The following is a 22,930-nucleotide window of genomic DNA, read 5'->3' on the forward strand; positions in this document are numbered from 1 at the left end:
TAAAAAAGAAGTTGCACCAGAAAGCCATTGATATGAGCTGAACTACCATAAAACAATGTCTTTCATTTAAAAAAGTGATGGATTCTGTTTATATTATCACTTCTTAGCCGATTCAAGTAATTGAGGCAATTTTTAAACCTTCCTAAATCCAACTACCCTGACATTTATTGATCGTTTACTGGACAAATTCTTTAAAAATAACTGTTTAAATATGTTTTCATTTCTGATGTTAGCTGACAGGCTGACAGATGTAGGGAATATAAAGGCAACATAAGTAGGTTGTATGTGAAACACAAAAGAGATTTGGTACTCATTTGATCAGCTTTAGGGGTGAAATGAGAAATCTCTTGGCATCATCAGTCTCGGAGAAATAAGGTTCTGCAGTAAAGTGGATTTTCCCAAAGCACTCTGACTTCCTCCCACACTCCTAAAAACCAGCAATTGTGTCCCTAAATTGTCCATAGATGGAGCTGCAGTTGTTGTGAGAGGGTTGAGGAATTGAAAAATCTGCCCGAGCGGCAAGATAAATGAAGTCTCAGTGCTGGTTGAACTCTTGCTGCCCTCCCTGCCAAGTTCCACTGCTGTGGTGGGTCCGACACCGCGGCAGGATGACTGAAGCCACTGATGAACAGCAGGCTGCTAATTGATGTGGCAGCCGGACCCGAGAGGACACTGTCAATAATTTAGCCCGACAACATATTTATTTTTATTTATTATTCATTTCACTGACAATGCTCTTTGTTCCTGAACCACAGACATCTGGACGAGTCTCTGGGTCCACAAAATCTGACTCACAGTGAGGGGGAAAAAGACATTTTTCAGAATAATGGGGAGGGGGTGAATACCAGGTGGCAGTAAATAAATGAAATAGTGTAGTGTGGAGTTGTTTCTGGCTGGTTCACTAGTTTAAAGATAACTTTTAACAACATTTTTTCAGCGAATGGTCGATGTAAGATTTTACTGAGTTTTTTCCTGTGTGTGTTGAATTATAATGCTCATAAAAAGATCGAGTCTGTGATCAGATTTACAACATTTAAACATTGTTACATTTTAAACTCAGTTTTTCAGGACAGATGGTGTTAGAGTCGAAGAAAATTATATTGTTTTCTGATGATATGAAGAGGGAAGGAGGTGGAAGAAGAGATACCAGAGAAGTGGAGGATTGAGATGAAAAGAGTAAAATGAAAGGGAGAGTACATGAGTGATGCATGAGAAGATTGAAGTAAATAAAGGGATGGAACGATGGTGTGAGGTGAAGAAGAGAGTGCAGACAGGGTGGAACAGGCGAAAGTGAATAGAAGACTATTATGATGAGGCCTCATGGAATAGCTGAGGTATCATGATACAGTGTATTTATTTTGAAAGCCCACTAGATGGCACCATCTATTTGAAAATTATGGTGGGATTCATCAAATAAGAAGATCAGAGCAAAAGATTTTATAGCATAAAGGGCCTTTGGAAATTTAACGATACCTCATCAGCTGTTTAATGAAGCCTCATCAACCCATAACTAAAAGTGACAAAGAGAAATGAAACTATTAATTAGAGGATGTGTAGAAGTTTGGGAAAAGATCAGGAGGACAGATTTTTCAAACATGCCAAAGGAAGATTTAGTTTTGTGATGAAGAGAGAAAGGAGAACAAAAGCAGTAAGTGTTATCAATGTGAGGAAGGAAGACAAGAAGAGAGTGGATGATAGATGGAAAAGGAGAAATTAATTGAGTGAAAATACATCAAAAGAAGCACCAGTCAAACTTGAGAAAAATGGATTGAAAGATAGAAAATATTAAGTGATGCCCCAAGTTTAAATATAACGTCAGGTTTTATTGATTTAGTGGGTTTAACCCATGATTATACAGCAATGAAAATAACACCCTATCATGAAACCTCCTCAATAAATCACCGGTTGGTACTAAACCCTAATCCCTTGCCTTTGTCTTCCAGAATGTGGCGGAGGCCAGGAAGAATGGCCTTGTGGGAAACCCTGCCCACGGTCGTGCTCAGACCTGTACGGTGACACAGTCTGCTTGGACCCTCCTGGGTGCAGCGAGACCTGCGGTTGTCCCGGGAACACCCTCCTGCAGGACGGAGTGTGTGTGAACCAGGAAGATTGTCGCTGCAAATATGACAACAGCTCTGCTGCCGGTGAGTGAAGGATGCAGGTGCCGGTTCCAAACCCTTTAGAAACTTGAGACGTGGGATTATATCATTTCTGTTCTATTGATTAGTACTGACTGAGGTATGGGGTAACATTAGCCTGTGACTCTTTACTCAAAAAATAAAAATGCAAACTACAGAAATAAAACAAACACACACAAAAACACAAACTTTATTTATTTATTTTTACAGTTTTTACTACAATAGAGGTTATAAAAGACAGAAAAGACAGGGATGACTAGGGTTTCCACATTTGACATGTGCATTACTATATAAGATATATTTATTTTGATGCAGAATAGCAACTTATTTTGCTTGGACATAATAAAGAGCCTGACCATTTTTTAACTTTGTTTTGGGTTCAGTGTCCAGCAGTGGATCCTACTCGAACCCTGACGAAACGGACTGGCAGTTCGCCGACCCGGGGGACATCATCATCACGGACTGTAAAAACTGGTGAGACAAACCAGAGACGCAGACCATTCTGTTAAAGTGGAGAATGTCAACATTGATTCGGTCTCCAGCACGTGTGACGCCGGCGTCCTGCAGTGTCAGTCGGTCCCCGGGTGTTATGTGGACGGCGGCTGGGGTCAGTGGGCCGATTGGACGTCGTGCTCGCTGCCATGCGGAGGAGGAACGAAATCCAGAAGCAGGAAGTGTGACAATCCCTCTCCTCAGAGTGGCGGGAGAGGATGCCTCGGGGACTCGGAGCAGAAGACAAAGTGCAACACTCACCTGTGCACAGGTATTAATAGCTCTGTCCTTCAATTCCATGGGATTGTGTGCCCACAAAGTAATTTAAAAAAAATGACATTTAATACATTTCTATGATTGACCTGACCCTGAACTGCTTTAAAATGTTGTATGCAGTGAGTTGTCCTAGTTCCAAAACTCTACTGCCACATGCTGTCTCATTGAAGCTCATTTTAAATGATAAATTCTTAAAATGAGTTATGGGTTGACGAGGTCTCATGAAACAGCTGATGAGGTATCATGATACACTGTCTTCATTTAAAAAGAAAAACTAGATGACACTGTGCTTTATAATCGTTTCCTCTGATCCACCTATTCAGTATAATTCAACTTAGAGCGCCATCTTGTGGCCTTCAAAATGTCTCTTTACATGATACCAAATCAGCTTTTTTCGTGATGCCTCATACTCCCATTACTGATAAAAATGTTTTTAATAATAATATAGATGTAAGAAATAATTTGGGATAAAAATGACTATAAGTGTGCAACAAGCTGCTTGACAGAGGTCTGCGGCCTCGGGTTTTCGAATGTTTCCATAATCCCTATAATGTTATTTTTTAATCCTCCAGACTCAGAAGGGCCATGGTTACCGTGGTCGCAGTGGTCAGTGTGTTCAGTCAGCTGTGGCGGAGGACAGATGTTTAGATTCCGCGTGTGCAGTTCTTTCTTCTGCAGTGGACCAAGCCTGCAGTCCAAAAGCTGCAACACCGAAGTCTGCCTGGGTGAGTTTTTTTTTTCTTTTTTCTCTCTTTCTAAATCTTTCTTTCAAGGTCAGTGGTAATCTATGTCCTTATGACGCGCCGGGCAGATGTGGGCTGCCCTCCCGGAAGGCTCTACAGGGAGTGTGCACGAGGTGAAGGTTGTCCGTTCAACTGCGCCCAGGTCAGCGGCAGAGAAGGTTGCTACTCTGACGGCTGTGAGGAAGGATGCCACTGCCCGCCAAACACCTACCAGCATGAAGGATCATGTGTTCAGGTTAGTGAACAACAACCTAAATATTTAAAAGTCATTTTTTAGTATATTATAGGTGTTTCTATCTGTATGATGATTGCAGTATGATTCTGTAGTTTGATTTAAATCAGGAAGGTTTAAAGTATTTTTGATTCACTTCTATGGCCGCTCACATGACCTTCATCGCGCTGTAAATCAGCATAACACTTTTTTTTAAATGATTAACCCTCCAAATATTACATTTATATTTTTATATTTTTTAACAAAACTGCTCTACAGCAGTTGGTCGGAGATCGAGGTTACATTCATTTCCACTCTAGCTAGAGTACTAAGAGTACTACTAGTGATTTGGGGACACCTAGTTATCAATGCAATTTACGCTGTTGCAATTACACTGTTGTGACAGTGGGGGAGCTAAATCTAGCAACCGGCAAAAACAGGAAGACCGGACTTGATATAACACAGCATAGAATCAAATCTCTAAAATAAATCATGATTGTGTTGACTAAGGTTGTTCAAGATTCTGATTCTACATACATCTGATTCAAATATTTGAAACATAAGGTTTGGAACGGAAATGGGGAGAAATTGCTTATATGATTTCAATTATTTTTTAAGCATATCGTCTTTAGGTTGCTGGACTAAAGCATATTGTTCTGTTATTATTTTTGATAATAAGCTGAATAATAATAAACCATGTTTTAATTAAATGTTAGTAATGGGAAAAGGAACATTTAGTATGATTTAGTACTTTTTTGGACTTAGGATAGTTTTTAAACATTCAGTTGTATGACTTCTATGTTTGTCAGTTATTAACTAAGATCCAAAAAACCCCAGTCTGGAGACTTAAAGAGCAATAATTTATATAATCTTGAGCTCTTTATTATTAATTTATTGTCATTGTTTTGGTAAAATAAATTAAATCTTCTGATATTTAACACATAGTAATAATACATCTAGTGGTTTAGTAAGGTTTAAATGATTGATGATCATTTGTATTACTTCTAAAATGAGATAAAAAGGACATCCTTGGAAGGGGTATGCACCATCTTTTAAATATGTGTAGTTGATTTGGGACCAATTTAAATGTCATTGTGAGTTTATATTAAAATGACTTTTGCTCATGTTTCAGGAGTGCCCCTGTCTGGTTGACAGGCAGTTTCTAACTGCCCTGCAGGAAGTCTCTATCGCACCGGTGTCACTGCTTCTGCACCAGAACATCTCTGAGGGACAGGAGGTTCAGTCCGGGGAGTCACTGGAGCACGACTGCAGCAGCTGGTAAAGTGGAATCTTTATTTCACAGAGATGTCCGGACGCCTCATTTTCTGCTCCTCTTGTAGTGTTTGCGAACATGGAAACTGGAACTGCAGTCTGGAACACTGCCCCGTGGATGGTGGCCTCTCACCCTGGGGTCCGTGGAGTCCCTGCTCTCTCTCCTGTGGGGGTTTAGGACTTAAGGCTCGCACCAGAGGCTGCACAAAACCAGCCCCAGCTCACGGAGGAAAAGGCTGCACTGGACCACGTTTAGAAACCACCTATTGCCAAGCTCCTGAATGTCCAGGTCGGTGGATATTTATGTTTTTCTAGGATGTAAAAAGACTCTCAAATTGTTGATTTATTGATTAAAAAAAATCTTAAATTATCATCTTAAATTATTCCTAGACACTTACATTGAATTTGTCTCTCAATTCCAGTCGGGCCAACAGAAGAACCCGCTCTGCCAGGTAGGCATTCTTGAGATACATGTTTACAGGGTTGCATGTGGTAACATTTCGCTCCGACCCAGATGAGGACACAGACTTCTCTCCCTGGTCTCTGTGGAGTCCCTGCTCAAAGACCTGCAGCGAGACTCACAGTCCAGCCTTAAAATCCCGCCAGCGACAGTGTCTCAAGCCTCCCTGCTCCGGAAACCCGCGTCAAGAGAAAGCTTGCAACCTTCCTCAGTGCCCTGGTATCATATCACCCGTTCATATGCCAGTCAAATTATAACCTATTTTTTTTTTTAATCCTAAAATGCCTTGTGTTTTCCAGATGGAAGCGAGGGTTGCGTGGGCCCCACTTGTGCTGAGAAAAACTGCTCTTGGACAGAGTGGGGCGAGTGGACTTCCTGCTCGAGGTCTTGTGGAGTGGGCCAGCAGCAGAGGATCAGAACGTTCTTAAGCCCCGGCATCAATGGGTCATGGTGCGAGGACATCCTGGAGGGAAACTTGGATCATCGCTTCTGCAACATCCGGCCTTGCAGAGGTCAGACATCTTTTGGTCACTACTCTAAGGTTTGAAGGTCAGACACGAACAGCAAATTAAATAAATCATCTATGGAGTTACAGAAAGCTGTTTTTATTTACAATAATTAAAATAAATGATGTTCTGAGGGGTTCAACCCTTGTCTTAACCCTTGTGGTCAACCTGTTAAACTTGCAGTCTGCAGGCCAAGAGATATTTTTGTTTATGATATTATGTTATGATTTATATACCTTTGATTATATAGCTAAAAATAAAATAAACCACATTTGATTAGACAGAAAATGCCCAAATTCACAGTGAAACTACACAAAAATCCATAAAACATTATACAAAAATATATCATTCAAATTTGTCAAAGACGTTCTGAAACACTATGGAAGTATATCAGTGAAATCAGAATATTAAACAGTTGAATTTAACATTCAATGAAATTTCAATTCATTTATTGAAATTCAAAATTGAATTCAATAATTTGTATTTTTGTGAATTGTTACTTTTATTTTAAATAACTGACTATAGAAGTTCAAATAATGTCAACTTTCAATTCAAAACAATGTAAACCTTTCAATTTAAACATGATAGAATTCAATTATCTAATAAAAATGAAATGCTTTACAAACTGTAAACTATTTCATTAAGAAAAAATGAACTATCTGCAGCCTAGTCTCCACGAGAAGTGACCTTTGCCCCCGGTCAGTTCAGCCTGAGCCCTCTGCTCTATAACCTTCGATAACTTTTGCTGATCTATGCCATCATAGTAAATGGAGGTTGGTCTCGGTGGAGTCCTTGGTCCCGCTGTGACAAGAGCTGCGGTGGTGGACGTTCCATACGCACCCGATCCTGCAACAGCCCGCCCCCTAAAAACGGGGGAAGGAAATGCGAGGGGGAGAAGAACCAGGTCAAGCCCTGCAACACCAAACCCTGTGGTAAGACAGAAACCACATGCTTTACCTCGAAAAAAAAAAGGTCTGGAGCAGTTTGTATTGTGAAAAATGTTCCTGGTGAGACGGAGAAGACTTTGCCAGCGGACACGGGTGAAGGTTGTGTTTGTCTGCTACTAGATGAGAAAAAGTGCCCGCCAGGACAGGAGGCGGTGTCGTGCGCTGACCAATGTCCCCAGCGCTGCTCAGACCTGCAGCAAGGAATCGAGTGCCAGAGCAACTCCGAGTGTCAGCCAGGCTGTCGCTGCCCGGAAGGTATTTGGACCACTATTCTTTTATTTAACAGATAGGCCTCGTGTTTGCTCCTTCTCCCCTGCTCCTCGCCTGTCTGGACACACAGAGGACATGGTGGTCATTATTGGAATGTGCTGCTGTTGCATCATTTTTACAACTACGATTGTTACCAGTGGATGTTTAAATGTAGAACTGTCAAAGGATATAGTAAGTTTTGTCCATTTTATCATTTTCAAAATGTAGCCATTATTTTTGGAAAATAGTTTGATTTAAATACAAATAAAAATCCATCTTCTTTCCTGTAAGTTTTATTTATGTATATTTTATTTGACTTAAATGTTTTTTTGATGTAGACATTTTGAGTCTCATTTTATAAAAAATGTGATCAACACTGCCCAACTAGATAGATAGAGAGAGAGAGATAGAGGTCGAGAGGTTGAGATGTCGGTAGGTAGATAGATAGATAGATAGATAGATAGATAGATGGATAGATGGATAGATAGATGGATAGATGGATAGATGGATAGATAGATAGATAGATAGATAGATAGATAGATAGATAGATAGATAGATAGATAGATAGATAGATAGATAGATAGAGAGGTAGATAGAGAGGTAGAGAGGTAGATCGATAGAGAGGTAGATAGAGAGATAGATATAACTTTATTGATCCCCTTTTAGGTCTCCTTCGGGAAATTGTTTTTCCAGTCAGCACACAGCAACACAGAAGATAGATTCATAAAAGAACAAGAACAAATGTTCTAAATGAAAGTGCAAGATGACACAATCGAAGTCTAGAGATAAAGAACATAGATGAAAGAAAAATAACAAAGATAATACAGACAGAAAGAAAGACGATACAAAGATTAACATAGAATATCATCTTTTCACTCCTGCCCCCAAACTCAGAATTAAACGATCTAATAGCACGAGGAATGAATGAGTCCCTGAGTCTATTAATGTTGCATCTGGGAACCAACAAAAAAAACAACTATTTCCCACTGACTTGATGACTCGAATCACTACATATGTTTCAAACTTCATTTTTTTTACTCCCTTTTTCCTCTTCTCACCACCCTTCAATAAACTGATTTCTCCAAATGGCTTTGCTGATTTTAAACTCTGCTATCCTGATAAGACGGATCTTGAATTAGTAGAATTGCAGAGAAGTGCGATTAGATAAAATCAAAATAAGATTATTCATAACACGATGAGCCTTTTGTGCCACTTGGGATTAGTTTTAATATTTCCTAACTTGATCCCTTTGAAAGACTGTCCGTGTAGGTTCTTATTCCTCCAGCTCATGGAGGATTGGAGTCCAGACAGTTAACCTTTCATCTCAGAGGCTTCTTCAGATAAGTGTGTCATAAAAATGAGTGTGTTCTTCAAAGCCATCAGTGTGATTCACCTTGATAGGGTTGTTAGCGCCCACTGTCAAGTGGGGTGTTACGATCACATGATCCCTGTCTTGATGTCTTCAAAAGAGTATTCTGTGTCCTATAAGTGGAGATGGACGGCCGAGTCCTGACACGAGGAAGTGGCTTTCCTGTGGTGAGCCATTCGATGGGGAAGCGACTGTTTCGAACAAGTCAAGGCATCCATCACTGCACTGGACAAGATACACCAAATCCCTCTGTCTGGGTGTTTCGTCAGAAAAGGAATATCATTTTTGCCCAAGTTTTTCTGATACGATACAAATGTCCTTGATTCTGTCTTCACTTGTGTTAAACACAAGTTGCTATGGCTTTAATAATGTCTTGTTTTTGCAACCATTCATTCATTTCTCAACACCTTTAGCTCAGTGGTTTGGTATTGAAGAAACCTCTAGGATAAAAAGTTCATTCCTCAAACTCTACTCAGTCCAGTTGCTTCGCTTTAAAACCCTCGGAATAATCTGTAAAAGAATCTCGGAAAAAAAAAATCTGAAAAGGCTGGCTTGTGCATCTTGCAATAAATCTCGTGTCCAGAGACCAAACTAATATTTCTTTGGCACAGGATTCCTGCCTAGCTTCCAAAATCACTTTCTTGCGTCGCTCCGCCAATACTTATTTTTATACGCTGCAACTAATTTTCCTGCTTAAGCGTCTTCTCAAGCATTCGGAGAGAAATGATTGAGGAGGGCAGGTGGGGCCGAACGATTGAACAGAATTATTGTCTTTCAATCAGACTCTTGCCCGTGTGTGTTTTCAGGACAGCTGCTGCAGGACGAGGTGTGTGTGCAGCTGTGGCAGTGCGACTGCGTGGACTCGCAGGGTCAGGTCTGGGCGGCCGGGAGTTCCCATCACGTGGACTGCAACAACTGCAGCTGCTCTGATGGACAGCTCCTGTGCACCAATCACAGCTGCCAGGCCGCCTGCACCTGGAGCACCTGGTCCAGTTGGGCCTCCTGTAGCGTCAGTTGTGGGAAAGGCCAGAGAACCAGATACAGGTGAAGAGTTGAATGTTTTACCTGATAATGGTAACGGGTGAACAAGGTGTCATGAAACAGCTGATGAAGCTTCATGATACAGTGTCTTCAGAGCCCAGTAGGTGATGATCTCTGCTTTGAAATTATTTTAATTAGTGGTTCAGGGCAAAAGATTGTAGAGCAGAGAGTGCCCTCTATAGGACTTGATAAGGATGACACTGTATCATGAAGCCTCATCCATCCATCACTTGTTCACGCATTGTAAAGGATTCTATGTATATTAACACTTTATTGTTTTGAAGGTCTCACTATTGTAAAACATTTGAGAGTCATTTAATTTGACATGTAATTTATAACCGAAGGACAATTTTTATTTTATTAAGAGCGATATTTCTTGTTTTATTGTCGGATCTTACGCACCGACCAGGTTTTATACAGCAGGGCAACCAAACCCGGTGGAAGTCAAGACAAAAAGAATAGAACAAGTCAGTAGCAGGTGTCATAAAATAATAATAATCCCAGTCTATGATAATAAAGTTCTAAAGATGAGAGAAGGTCATATCTTAGTTGTTTCCAGTTCCATGAGTACAACCGACTAAATGCAAAACTTAAATTACCTAGTATAATAAAACAATCTGATTTTTCATCAGTTTTCCTGTAAAATCTTTCTTATATGGTAAAGATGTTATGAAATACTTAACAAGGTGACCCACAAGTGGAAGACATTAAGTGGCAGACAGGAGAAAAGTTACAAAAATCACAATTTAATAAACACAAGACCACCAGAATGTCAACAGGATGGCAACAAGGTCCAAAACAGTGTATTCCAAATAAAAGGCAATCGAGTCCAGAGTCCTTTCTCTCAAATAAGAGTCCAAGGAAAACAAGGCGGTAGATCCCGACAGGGCAGCAAGACGCACAATCCACTGAGGGGGAAAGAATAAAAGTCAAATCAAACACTCAGCAAAAACGGAGTAACAAAAAAACGCTGACTAGAAAAACGTCAGGAACAACAATGTCCGAGGAAAAAAGATGGAACAGCAAGCAGGTAGAACTGAGTGGAGTCAAAAAATTACCAGGTGGGACTGGAAACGAGCTGACAACTGCTGGCTGGAGATCAGCCCCTTAAATCTGTCAGGGCTGATTGAAGATCACCAGCAGCTGTGCGACTCTGCCAACCACTGTCAGAGAAAAAGAAAACGCGGAAGCAGGAAGTACCTTGACAAAATAAAACAAAACAGAAGTGTATTGTGACAAAAGAGACTTTCCAGACACCCTGTGAAACTAAATGTATCATCCATTTTGCCTAACTGTAAACAAACATTGTATAAAATACAAGTATGATGTTGTATTTAAAAACACATTATTTATTACATTTCTTTAAAACGCACACCATTAACTCCTCATCAGTCAAATTAAATCTCTACTGCTATTTGCTATTAATTGTGATCGGATTGCTAAATATATTCATAAGGATTAAACAAAGTCTTGTGAAATGGTTGGTCCGAAAACCTGTCCTAAGAGTTTGGGACCAAACTGGTTAAGACCAATTCATATTTGTAAAATGTTTCTGTGGATTTTTGAAAAATCACAATAGTACCAACACAAGTAATTCTGTGTCCAGATCTCTAATCTCAGAAACGGAAGGAACAGATTGTCAGTTTGAGGAAGTGCAGCATAAAGCCTGTGATCCAGGACCGTGTCCGCCTCTGTGTCTCCATGGTAACCAAGAGCTCACGGTGGGGGACACCTGGCTGGAGGGAGAGTGCAAGCAATGGTGAGTCTTCTCAGAGCATCAGAATATTGAGTTGAGTTAGAGTCCTCACTGTGATGTGTTTTTGGTCTTTCAGCACTTGCACTCCGGAAGGAGATTACTGCCAAGACATCGATTGTAGAGGTGAGACTAGATTTATTTCAGAAATGTTCTGTTTCAGATCATGTTTTCATATGAATGTTTCCTCAGTGGATGGGGACTGGACTCCCTGGTCGGTGTGGTCTGATTGTACGGTGACCTGTGGGAAGGGTGCGAAGGTGCGAACCCGCGCCTGCATCAACCCTCCACCGCGCAACAACGGGTCGTACTGTGTCGGCCCGGACAGAGAACCCCAGGATTGTGAAACCTCTCCATGTTTAGGTTTGTAGCGAATCAGAATTAAACAAAAAAAAATCTATGTATAAAAAGTACAAAAAGTCGTTTTACCTGTAGGTGGGTAGATATAGTGATAAAGTTAGACTTAAAGGACAGATCTGTAATGTCAAAAAAATATAATTAATTTTTAAAAGAAAAATACCAATCCCTAGTCTCATCTAAGAACACCATCTCCACTGCTTAAAGGGCACCTTATGTGCTGATTTAAGTGTCTCTTAAATTGATCTAGGACGTCTATTATACTAATCACTATGTTTCTTTTGCACAAAACTCTCATTTAATAAAGATATTTACATTAGAAAATACGCTTAAGCCCCGCCCACTTAAACTGTTTTGGCTGAGAAGAAATCTCGTCCACTCAACCACGCCCACTCTGCTCTAATTGGTCACAAAAACACAAGTTGCATTCAAGGACTCACGTTAATTTCAAACTCACCCCTGAAACTCCCATTTTGTACATTAAAAACGAATAATACACATAAGGTTTGATGCTTAATGTACACATTACAAAAACACCTAAAGGCAGAACTAACTCTCACCATGTTTACATAAATATTTATTTTGTTTCACGATTAAAATGTAGGTACTTAACTGATTTAGTGCTTCTAGGGGAGGACACCTGCACCAGAGTGACGTCAGAATGTTTAATTTAAACAGTAATCTGGTTTGGCGGGATTTCAGACGGGAGAGAACTTTATTAAGTAATAACTTCAAAACAGAGCAACGTCATGATGAACGATCTACTGCATTTTGAAGAGGACGACTTCAACATTTACAACATGTGAATAAGTCAGGAAAGTTGGGTTTTCATATCAGGTGCCCTTTAAAAGTATCGCTCTATTTTAATTTGAACCAGACCTTCTAAAGCGACTGTTCAGATTCTTATCTCTGTCGACCTCGAGCACTAACGGGCTTGTTTCCCCCGAACGTGAACCGCTCTAATCTTATTGACTCCCTCGTCAACAGATGACCTTTGCCCTTGGTCGCCATGGTCACCGTGTTCCATCACCTGCGGCGCAGGGACCGTGGCGCGTCGCAGGATGTGTGAATGTGGCCAGGGAGGGAAGGCGGAGTGTCCCGCCGAGGTGGAGGCCCGGCGCTACCAAGAAGAGACCCGACTGTGCTACAAACAGCCTTGTCTAGGTACTGACCGACTCCTAATCCAAGATTTTTTTATTTTCTCTTAAAGTAACTTTTGGCTGTTTCTGAGCTATAATAAACATCGGTTACCATAGTTAACGTTCATAGTCCTCTCTTGCAGAATGTGTGATGTCTCGCTGGAGCAGCTGGTCACCGTGTTCCTGCGAGACCCAGAAGCAGCTGCGCTATCGTGTATCAATCCTCCCAGCCTTTAGAGGGCAACGTTGCTCTCCGGTCGAAACAAATATGAGGTCCTGCCGCCTGAGTCAGTGCGACAAAGGTCGGTGGTCGTTATTCCGGACTGTCACTGAACTTGTTTATTTATGGCTCGTATTAAAAGTCATTACTCCATGACTCCCTTTGTTTCCCCCACACCTTGAACTACTCATGAGCCTTTTTTTTTAATCTGCAAAAGTATCTGGGCTTTCAATTTATTCATTTATTCCAGCGTTTGTCGCGACCATTATTCTTCGGTAAACCTGTGGTCAGAGTTGCTGAACCTACTCGATTGATTAAATGTAATGTATTCTGTTTTTATTTATTCAGCGTGTGAAGCGCCGTTCGAGTTCTCGGATTGTGGCTCCCCCTGCGAGAAGTCGTGTGCACTGCAAGGAAACACAGATCTGTGCTCCGGAGCGAGGCAGTGTGAACCCGGCTGCTACTGCCCAGAGGTACTGAGGAGCCAAATAACTCTCACAGTAATGGCCAGAACACCTGCGCCACCATTTTGACGACTCTTTCTTAATGTAGCGTCTGCAGATGTTTATCATTTTGAAACACACATTAAATTGTCAAGGAAAGAGCAAAAAGCCAGAGGAAGATGAAAAGGAGTATAAACTTTATTTTTTAAGTTTAATTAGAATTGAGCTAATTGATTGTTTATTGGCAGGTGTGAGCTACCCTGTGCTAGTTGTGTTTCTGTTACTATTTTTTTTTAGCTTTAATCTATTTTTTACTATTTTTTAGTCAGAGCCAAGAGAGAATTGAAACATCTGTTTGTTTGCTCATCGTTTGTTTATTAAGAGATGCTAGCTAGCCTATGCTTGTTGTTTTTTTGGTACTATTCATTACTTTTTCAAACAAATGTTTTTGCTGGGATTAGTTTGTAAGAGAAAAGAGGGAATGAAACCTAAACTGTTTGTACTTGAAACGTTTATGTTATAGTATATATATATATATAGCATTTCTGTTGATTTATTAGCATAAAAAAAAGGATTACCTTCATAGAAATCAGAAAATATTTTTGCATATAGTCTTTTTTTTAAAAATACACATTAATATTTTATACATGTTATATATTACACAGTGCCACGATAATATCACATTGAGAGTATTAGTTTTTAATTGATAAAACATATCTTGGAGACTCACAAAAGACTAAAAAAACAACCAATGGATATGAGTAAAATTCGTAGGCTAAATGTTTTATTCATAATTAATGAGGGATAATGAGGGATTAATGTAGGAAATACCTTCAGAGGAATCCTCTTTCATTCAGCCAAGACTATACCAGGCTTTGTCACGACAATAAGCACAAAAAAAGTGAAATATCTCAAATCTTCATCATCTTCATGTATATTTTAACGTCACCACTTCACTTGCAATGACACTTGGCAGCTTGTGATGCACTCAGTCTATAGTTACGACCCAACAGGGAGTCACCCGGACCACATTGAGAGCCACCATACATGTATGTCTTATACTATTCATGATAAAAAGACATCAATATGGAACATGTTGTTTTGACTCTCCAAAGGGTTTGATGCAGCAGAACGGCACCTGTGTGGCGGTCCATCAGTGCGGCTGTGTCTATCTCCATGACACGAGCTCTGGCACGCCTCCCAGTGTTGTCACTATACCACAGGGTGGCATAGTCAGTGTTGGCTGCAGCTCCTGGTTCGTATCCTCATCGTTTATAGCCAAATTATGTTTTAATATTTTAACACGTTTGAAAGCAACTACAGGGTTTCATTAACTCGAGTTTGTGCATCATGATGTTGTTATCTTCCACTTCTACAAATATTACCCACTCACTTCTTACGCAGTTGGTTTTTTCTCCTTTAGCCTTTGCCATGACGGGAATTTGGAATGTGACACAAGAGAGTGTGAAGGTTAGTTCACTGACTGATGGGAAGAACCTGTGAGGTCATTTGTTGTGTTGACAGCTACTCGGCTTGCCCCAGATTTGAACCGAACTCTGATTCCTCAAAACGCCTGACATTTATCAAGTCCGAACCGATCCATAGCTCAACGTTTGAACATAATTATAAGTTCAGAATGAATGCCCTAGAAATCAATATTTAAAAATACATCAAGTTATTTGACGGGGTGCTTTCGAAATACTTCATTTAAATTATTTCAAACACTTGTATTTTCATATTAAAGCATGAAGAGCATCTTTCATAATTGCATCACACATTTCTTTTTCTCAGTCTTCCTCAGTGAGTGGACGGCTTGGACTCCATGCTCCCCATGTGTCCCCGCCTCAACCTTCCAGAACACATCCTTGCCGGTCCTCAGTGGAAGGACAATGGTGTCTGTTCGGAAACGTTTCCGGGCCTGTCTGGACATTGATTCTGGTCTGCCAGAAGCAGAAGGAAGTCAGTGTCCGGGTTCACTGCTGGAGGTGTCCTTGTGTCCCGATCAGAACATCTGCAGAGGTAAAGAGTGACAAGTCCTCATATAGTTTGTGGCTCCATGTAATTCAGAACACCACTCATTTAATCATCACTTATTTGTCTAATAAAACTGAACATGTCAATTTGCATGACATTTTCTTCAATATTTCTATATAGTTTTCTATACATCAGTTAGTGTTGTGAAAAGTACTAGTTTAAATGTGGTTATGTATAACTAAAGTACCACATGATTCCCTCATCAGTCATTCTGAGTCATTCAGTGAGCGACTGTAGAAAAGTTTCTACCATGTCAGAGTCAAAACATTGACATTAATAATGTCAATAGTTGTTTTGTATTGGATGAGCTTCTAAGTTTTCAAAAGCCACAGCTTTATTTTCAATACCTCCATCTCATCTTTAACCTTTTTCAGTTTGAATTGCTAAATGGTCTAATTTTGCCAAATAGAGTTTAGCTTTTCAAAGAATTGTTGCTTCTCTCCCCTATTTTTCTACTTGGAATCTACCAGCAATTGTTGCTGCGGTAACTGTTGCCCTAACTGCAGTAACATTTTTGAATAATTTAATTATTATTGAGAACTACTAGAAAAAAATAAACAAAATAAAACATCCTTCTTTTTAGCTTTTATATTGTAGCATTATTTAATTAACATTAGTCGAAAATGCTTTTGTCCAATCATGTCTCAGTAATGCTTTATATGTTTTTTAGTCCCGGGGTTAACAAGGTTTAATGAAAACTTTCATGAGGTTTCATGAAACACATCACTATCTTGTCTTTATCTCAGCTTTATTTCTATTTAATACAAATATTAGCTACCCCTTCATAGCCATAACAGTATATTCTGTTGTGATGGTTTGATGAAACCTCACGAAGCAGTAACTCTTTTCAGAGGCCACTAGATGGCGATCTCTGCTTTAATTAGCAAAACTTCACAATGTATTCTACTTTGGAAATGGCTAGAATGATACTTCTTACTATTGGGGATGAAGAACATGTTGGGGTCAAACCAACACCATGCAACGTTAATACAAACTAGTGATGGGTCGATGACACCTTGTGAAACAGCTGATGAGGTTTCATGATACAGTGTCATCATTTTGAAATATCACTAGATGGCACTCTCTGCTTTTGTCTGCTTTACAATCTTGCCTCTGATCTACTATTAAATATGAACCCTGGCATCATTATCAAGCATAGGGTGTCATTTAATGTTCTGTATCATGATACCTCATTAGCTGTTTCATGAAGCCTCATCAATCCATCACCAGTACAAACGTACCTTAAGTGCTTGACTGTTGTGCTCACCAATGTTTCAGACCTCTGTGAGTGGAGTGCATGGAGCGCCTGGACGGCCTGTTCAGAACCGTGCAGCGGTGGAGTCAGGCAGCGCTACAGACAACCCCTCGCTGACCCTCCCGGACCTCGTTGTTGGAGCCAACAGACTCAAAGCCAGAACTGCAACACAGGACTCTGTCCCGGTACAGCATAGCCCTGCACTTGCATCCCACCAGCTCGACCAAGTCCCCATAAATCCCTTCTTCTTTTCCTAGGGGAACATTGTGAGGACAGGGGGCGGATCTATCAGGAGGGCTGTGCAAATAAGTGTCCTCGAAGGTGCACAGACTTGTGGGAGCATGTGCAGTGTCTTCAAGGAGCTTGTTACCCCGGTAACCAGTGTTTTGTTTTTTTTCCACACAATCGTGTCTCCCCAATCACGGCACAACTCAGTAGCTTTCTTTTCTTCTCAGGTTGTCGTTGTCCGGATGGACAGCTGTGGCAGGACAGCCGCTGCGTGCCGGTGACAGAATGTCGATGTGGTATCCCATCAGGCATTGGGACGCTGGAGATAAACCCTAGAGAGGAGATGACTGTGGACTGCAACAACTGGTGAGGCATTATGTCTGCATTTGGCACCAATAAGTTATACCTGACTTTTCACTCATCTTAGCTGATGAAAAGATTAAAACCTCTCAGAAAGCACTGTTGGAGTGCATACCTCAGCTTAACATGGCTTGATATAATACAGTTAAAAAAACAATGTATTTGCTTGCAAATGGCAAAAGGGAAATAGACTCCCATAAAATAAAATTATAGAAATATGTGTGAAGTTTTCAAGTTGCTAAGATGTAGCTCTTATGCAAGATTTAAAAAAATATAATAGTATATTTATGAATATATTTTTTCATTTTTGTTTTTTAATACAAAACATTTTACCTTCATCGATCGATAAGGTTTTGTCCGTCATGGTTATTATCACTTAGGATAGGATCTCAAGTAAAATCTAAAATAAAAATGGTTTTGAGTCAATGTTGTAACCGTGTCTTAAATAAAAAAAGTTAATCATAGAATCAAGGAGAGAACGAATGTAGTTTTGAAAATTAAGGATCTATCATGTTTTATGTTAAGAAGTTGATATCAGTGTTAATATAGCTGCTTGATTGAATTAAAAACGAAATATTATACACTTTAATTATTAAATATTGCAATTACAATAAGACAAATCCATATTTTGATGTAGTTGATTGAGTCAAGATTATTTAAAGTTTTACAACAAATGCATGAGTCAATGTGAGTGATGATGTCATAGCCCAGGATCTTGTGATAATCACTTGATGTTGACACTGAGGTCAAATGTTGGGACAGAACAGTGTTGAAATCAACGTGATTTTTCCATAATTAAGACGGATAAACCCGAAGGAAATATTATCTCCTCTGCCCTTAAACAAAATATTCTCTGACGAATACAGAACATTTCAAGAAAACCCTAACCCTGCCAAATGCTTGTCAGGTTTTTATTTTAATGTTTATATATTCTGGGCAACGAAAGCTGAAGGAGGAGAAAGTAAATCATCTCTATGGAATTATATCAGGTTTTATTGAATAGTTCTATAGTAGTAGGTAAATTGTTCTTTACTAAATAATTGAATTCAATAATTTATGTATTTAAAGGTTGATTATTTTGTTCATGATTAAAAACAATATATATATATATATATATATATATATATATATATATATATATATATATATATACAGTATATAAAATATATTGTATTTCCAATAAATTAATAGTTAAATTCCAGTTTGCTATTCTTTTAATGATTCAAAGAGTTAAAAGAGAGAATTAAATATATTTATTTTTTAGATTTTAGATTAAAGATAAAAAACAAAGATATAATAGTGCCGCAGAAAAGTTAGTAAGTACTTACAAGTAAGAAAGTAATTGTTATTTCTAAAGCGCCTTTCTAAACCAGGGTCACAAAAAAAACAACTGCTAACTACTTGATCGAAGTTTCAGTCAATCATGGCCCTTTTGTACAAACATTTTCACGGCTACACATTCAAAATGTATTGAAGGAATGAGATGATTAAACTCTATGTGTAAACATAAGAAATCATTCATTTGGAATATATTACAATTTCCTTTTAATATTCAAATTATTAAAGTAGAATTTCTCCAAAATAATTATTAAATGCTTTAAAAATGATCACATTTTAAATTCTTAATTCAACGTTTCAATATTTTGATGGCATCTTCCTAACATCTCTAACAACTTGATGTGCAGCTTGTGTGAGAACGGCACCCTGGTCTGTTCGGAGCTCCCCTGCCCCGTGTACGAGCCCTGGAGCCCCTGGAGCTCGTGCTCCGTGACGTGCGGGTCAGGCCTGAGGATCAGGACTCGCTCCTGCCAACACACTGACGGCGGACCCGCCTGCGCTAACACGGTGGAGACTGAACCTTGTGACATCTCCACTTGTCCCGGTGCGACTCCCTCGTCCTTCTGCTTTTCGATGTTCTTTTATAAAATGTTCCTGCTCTTCTCGCAGAGGGATGTTTGTTAAGCGAGTGGTCGACCTGGAGCGACTGCAGTGCCACGTGTGACGGCGGCGTGTCCGTGCGGAACAAGACGGTCCTGCGGGAGCCTGAACCTGGTGGAGCAGACTGTGAAGAACCTCTCGAGCAGCATGTCGTCTGCAACACTAAAAGCTGCCTCATCGGTAAATATGTCATGTTCATCTCACAAAATAACTTCTTTAATGTGTCTCCATGTGTTCTGTCCAGATTGTCCGGGCAAGCAGGTGTTCAGTGACTGTGCAGGCTCTTGTCCGTACACTTGCGAGGACTTGTGGACTCACAACCAGTGTGTACCGGTTCCCTGTAGCCCCGGCTGCACTTGCCCACCCGGCCAGGTTGGAGCCCCTCTTTATTCACCACTTTCATCTGTTCTTTATTTGACTTTAATTTTTTCACAGGTCTTGCACCGAGGCTCCTGTGTACCTCATTCCGAGTGTCCCTGTTCCCCCCACTCTCTACCGCACACATACCCCAGATGGAACATCAGCAAAGCGGAATCGTCACACGTTCTGTTGCCCCCAGAGACCACCGTACAGCACCAGTGCAACACTTGGTAAGAACCGTTTTATGCTCTTTGTTCGCTCGTACTGATCAATCCATTTACAAACCAGGGAAGCACTAGGATGGTGCATACCTCTGCTGAGGAGCTCATTTCACATGACCACCAGAAGTGGAAACACTCAAACACACAGGAGTAAATCCAAAAGTCAATGACTTTAATAACGTAAATCCAATCCCACCAAAATAAAACATGTTCTAATGTTCTTAAACTCAAGTTATAGTGTACATATTATGTGTGCACTATGTTTTATTTAATATATTTTTGGTGTTGTTCTAAACATTTAAAGTTTTTTTTCTAGATCATTTCTTTTTGGGTCTTGCTTGCTTTTGTTCTTGTTCTTGGTCTCCGCTCATGGTAGTATCTTGGTCTTGGTCTTGTCTCTCTTGTTCTTGATGCTGGTGTCTTGGTCTCAGCTGAGACGGTCTTGATCACAAGTCTAGCTCTGACACAGTTGTACCGACAAAACATTTTATTACCTCAATCACTTTAAAGTCTATTCATTCTAGTCATTTGTTTGTATGTTGTGAGTTTCTGGGGAGTTAATAGAGTTTTCTAACTGATCTGGAGTTTAATGAAAATCCATTTACAAATTCCCGAGTCATGCTGTTACAGAACTAAACTAAAACCTGTCTGCCTCCAGTTGAATTATGTATGATAAATGAAGATGTTCAGGTTGAAATGATGTGGAATGGAAAAGCGGACATCTGCAAATACACTTTGGTAATTGCTGCCTGCTTGCTTAAACTCCACTGTAAGTGGAATTAAATTGCGGAGCAGGTCTAATAAATGACTGAGAAATATCCGTAAAGAATTATATTATATTTCTCCTAGGGTACTTAAGATAGAGGACTACTATGAAGAAAAAAACATTTAAATTGTGTGAAAAGGCTTATTACCAGTGAGTCTGAGAAGAGAGGGAACAGCATTAAAAGATTAAAGGTTTTATTCTCATGTTAAATATGAAAAGAAAAATCCTATAACCTTTTTTTGGTGAGTTACTATTAGTACGCCTGGAGCTAATCCTAGCAGTAAAAGTATTCTCCTGGTTATTGTTTTTTGAGCAAGATAACATTAGCTGTCATGAAATGTTGATAATGGAACATAAACAGATATAAAGATAATACAAATTATAATGTAAGTTATATCTTTTGTAGTTTTTTCTAATCATTTTACTGGATTTATTTTTAAGTATTCAAGAAGATATTTCCATAGTTATTTTCTTGTATATACCACTAAGCTAACGCCAATAGTATCCACTAAGTGTCTTTGCTCTGTTTTGATAATGCAGCTTGTTTTCGATTAAAAAATCATAATCTTTTAGACATTGCTCCGAGCCTTTGTGGACATTTGATATACATTAGTGGAATTTAAACCTGGGCTCAGATTCCAGATTGCAGACAGTTTAGCAGCGTGATGAGATCGTCTGACGTGCCTCAGACATGCTGTAAGTCATTTTGTCATCATTTAATCTGGATTCAGCCGAGTGATATGCTGATTTCCATAACACTCGTGGCTCAATTATCCATCGTCTATCGTGTTTCCCTCAGTGAGTGCCAGAGCGGAGTCTTCAACTGCACGTCAGACAACTGCATCGGTGAGTGACGCCTCTTCTCACAAATAAATCACCCCAATTATGTATTGTTTATCGCACTATATTCATGCGTACAGATTTGAAAGAATTAATCAACATTCTGACCGAGAAGCAACACATACTCATTTGTTCATTGTATAAGGAAGACAAAAGAAAAAACGTGTGCGTTGATTCAAATTGTATGTATTGTGAAGCTGTTTAGATATTTAAAAATAAAGAAATGAAATTCAATGAAAGCTCCCCTGGCTTGGGGGAGAAATATGGAATTAATTTTCACCGCAATCACAGTCGTTATTATCGTAAACAATACCTTTTTATTGCAACAAGCTATTTCCGTTAATAAATGAAAATTACCATAATAATAGGGGAAACGGGATGGGGAAGAAAAACACATGAAAACTACTATGTTCTAAATAATTCATGAAAAGATAATGGGTTCCTTTTTTCCCTTTAAGGCCCAAATATTTTGTCTAAATTAAATTATTTCACTTTAAAATAAAGTCGGTTTATCCTGGTTCTGGTGCTCAACTTGTGAACCAAAATAAAATATATTCATGGCTAATTAGAGTTAAGATGGCTTAAGTAAAAGCTTAATTTGTTTAAAAAGGTAGACTTCAAAGACTGTCACCTGATTTGGAAATAAAACATGAAGAGAAAAATTTAGAGTATATGAATATTTCATAGTATATAGTACATATATTTAGTGATCCTTTTCAGCGTAATTTTGATCCTGACCTCACACTCTCCCTTCCTCTCCCCCAGTGGACTGTGAGTGGACCAGCTGGTCCGAGTGGAGTCCATGTTCGACTACATGTGGTTCCGGAGAGCAGATCTCGAGCAGGACAGTCCTACAACCCAGTCAGTATGGCGGTTTAGCTTGTGAAGGTCCAGATCACCACAAGAGAACCTGCACTGGTCCTGATTGTGGTGAGTAAGATTCATTTTCCTTCCATTCATTTATATATATATATATATATATATATATATATATATATATATATATATATATATATATATATATATATATATATATATATATCATCTTAACATTAATCCAAGTGCAGTAAAAAAAAACAAAAAAAACATTCAATAAAACAAACAAAAAGACAACGGACCATCATTTGTGGTTCGGGTGACACAGGACCCCCCGTGACGGCGGCGAGTGAGAAAGGAGATGAAAGTGCTCGTTCTCACCAGTGACAGTCTTTCTCTGCACTCTGTCATCAGCAAAAAGAGGAGCTTGTTCGGTGACAGTTCACTGCTCCCCAGGTGCCGCACTGTCAGACTTAAAAAAGAAATCCTGTGTCGC

At 39.5% G+C, this 22,930-nt stretch overlaps 1 protein-coding gene across 1 annotated transcript in view; it reads left to right on the forward strand.

The window, feature by feature from the left end:
* The window catches only part of sspo (SCO-spondin), a 78,172-nt gene that overhangs the window by 39,822 nt on the left and 15,420 nt on the right, over positions 1 to 22,930 (forward strand). The window contains exons 80-110 of the mRNA XM_087788755.1: positions 1,944 to 2,144; positions 2,522 to 2,612; positions 2,681 to 2,901; positions 3,479 to 3,631; positions 3,718 to 3,884; positions 4,993 to 5,138; positions 5,201 to 5,421; positions 5,555 to 5,584; positions 5,647 to 5,811; positions 5,892 to 6,104; positions 6,863 to 7,030; positions 7,166 to 7,300; positions 9,470 to 9,707; positions 11,311 to 11,463; positions 11,537 to 11,583; positions 11,650 to 11,820; positions 12,802 to 12,978; positions 13,097 to 13,255; positions 13,522 to 13,646; positions 14,732 to 14,871; positions 15,040 to 15,086; positions 15,408 to 15,635; positions 16,929 to 17,090; positions 17,163 to 17,279; positions 17,361 to 17,499; positions 19,179 to 19,375; positions 19,441 to 19,611; positions 19,676 to 19,803; positions 19,867 to 20,021; positions 21,578 to 21,624; positions 22,384 to 22,548. Coding sequence (XP_087644881.1) covers positions 1,944 to 2,144; positions 2,522 to 2,612; positions 2,681 to 2,901; positions 3,479 to 3,631; positions 3,718 to 3,884; positions 4,993 to 5,138; positions 5,201 to 5,421; positions 5,555 to 5,584; positions 5,647 to 5,811; positions 5,892 to 6,104; positions 6,863 to 7,030; positions 7,166 to 7,300; positions 9,470 to 9,707; positions 11,311 to 11,463; positions 11,537 to 11,583; positions 11,650 to 11,820; positions 12,802 to 12,978; positions 13,097 to 13,255; positions 13,522 to 13,646; positions 14,732 to 14,871; positions 15,040 to 15,086; positions 15,408 to 15,635; positions 16,929 to 17,090; positions 17,163 to 17,279; positions 17,361 to 17,499; positions 19,179 to 19,375; positions 19,441 to 19,611; positions 19,676 to 19,803; positions 19,867 to 20,021; positions 21,578 to 21,624; positions 22,384 to 22,548 — 4,677 coding nt within the window. The remainder of the gene's footprint in view (positions 1 to 1,943; positions 2,145 to 2,521; positions 2,613 to 2,680; positions 2,902 to 3,478; positions 3,632 to 3,717; positions 3,885 to 4,992; positions 5,139 to 5,200; positions 5,422 to 5,554; positions 5,585 to 5,646; positions 5,812 to 5,891; positions 6,105 to 6,862; positions 7,031 to 7,165; positions 7,301 to 9,469; positions 9,708 to 11,310; positions 11,464 to 11,536; positions 11,584 to 11,649; positions 11,821 to 12,801; positions 12,979 to 13,096; positions 13,256 to 13,521; positions 13,647 to 14,731; positions 14,872 to 15,039; positions 15,087 to 15,407; positions 15,636 to 16,928; positions 17,091 to 17,162; positions 17,280 to 17,360; positions 17,500 to 19,178; positions 19,376 to 19,440; positions 19,612 to 19,675; positions 19,804 to 19,866; positions 20,022 to 21,577; positions 21,625 to 22,383; positions 22,549 to 22,930) is intronic.

Source organism: Callionymus lyra, chromosome 4, assembly GCF_982586985.1.
Source record: "Callionymus lyra chromosome 4, fCalLyr1.hap1.1, whole genome shotgun sequence".
In the NCBI taxonomy this organism is placed as follows: Eukaryota; Metazoa; Chordata; class Actinopteri; order Syngnathiformes; family Callionymidae; genus Callionymus; species Callionymus lyra.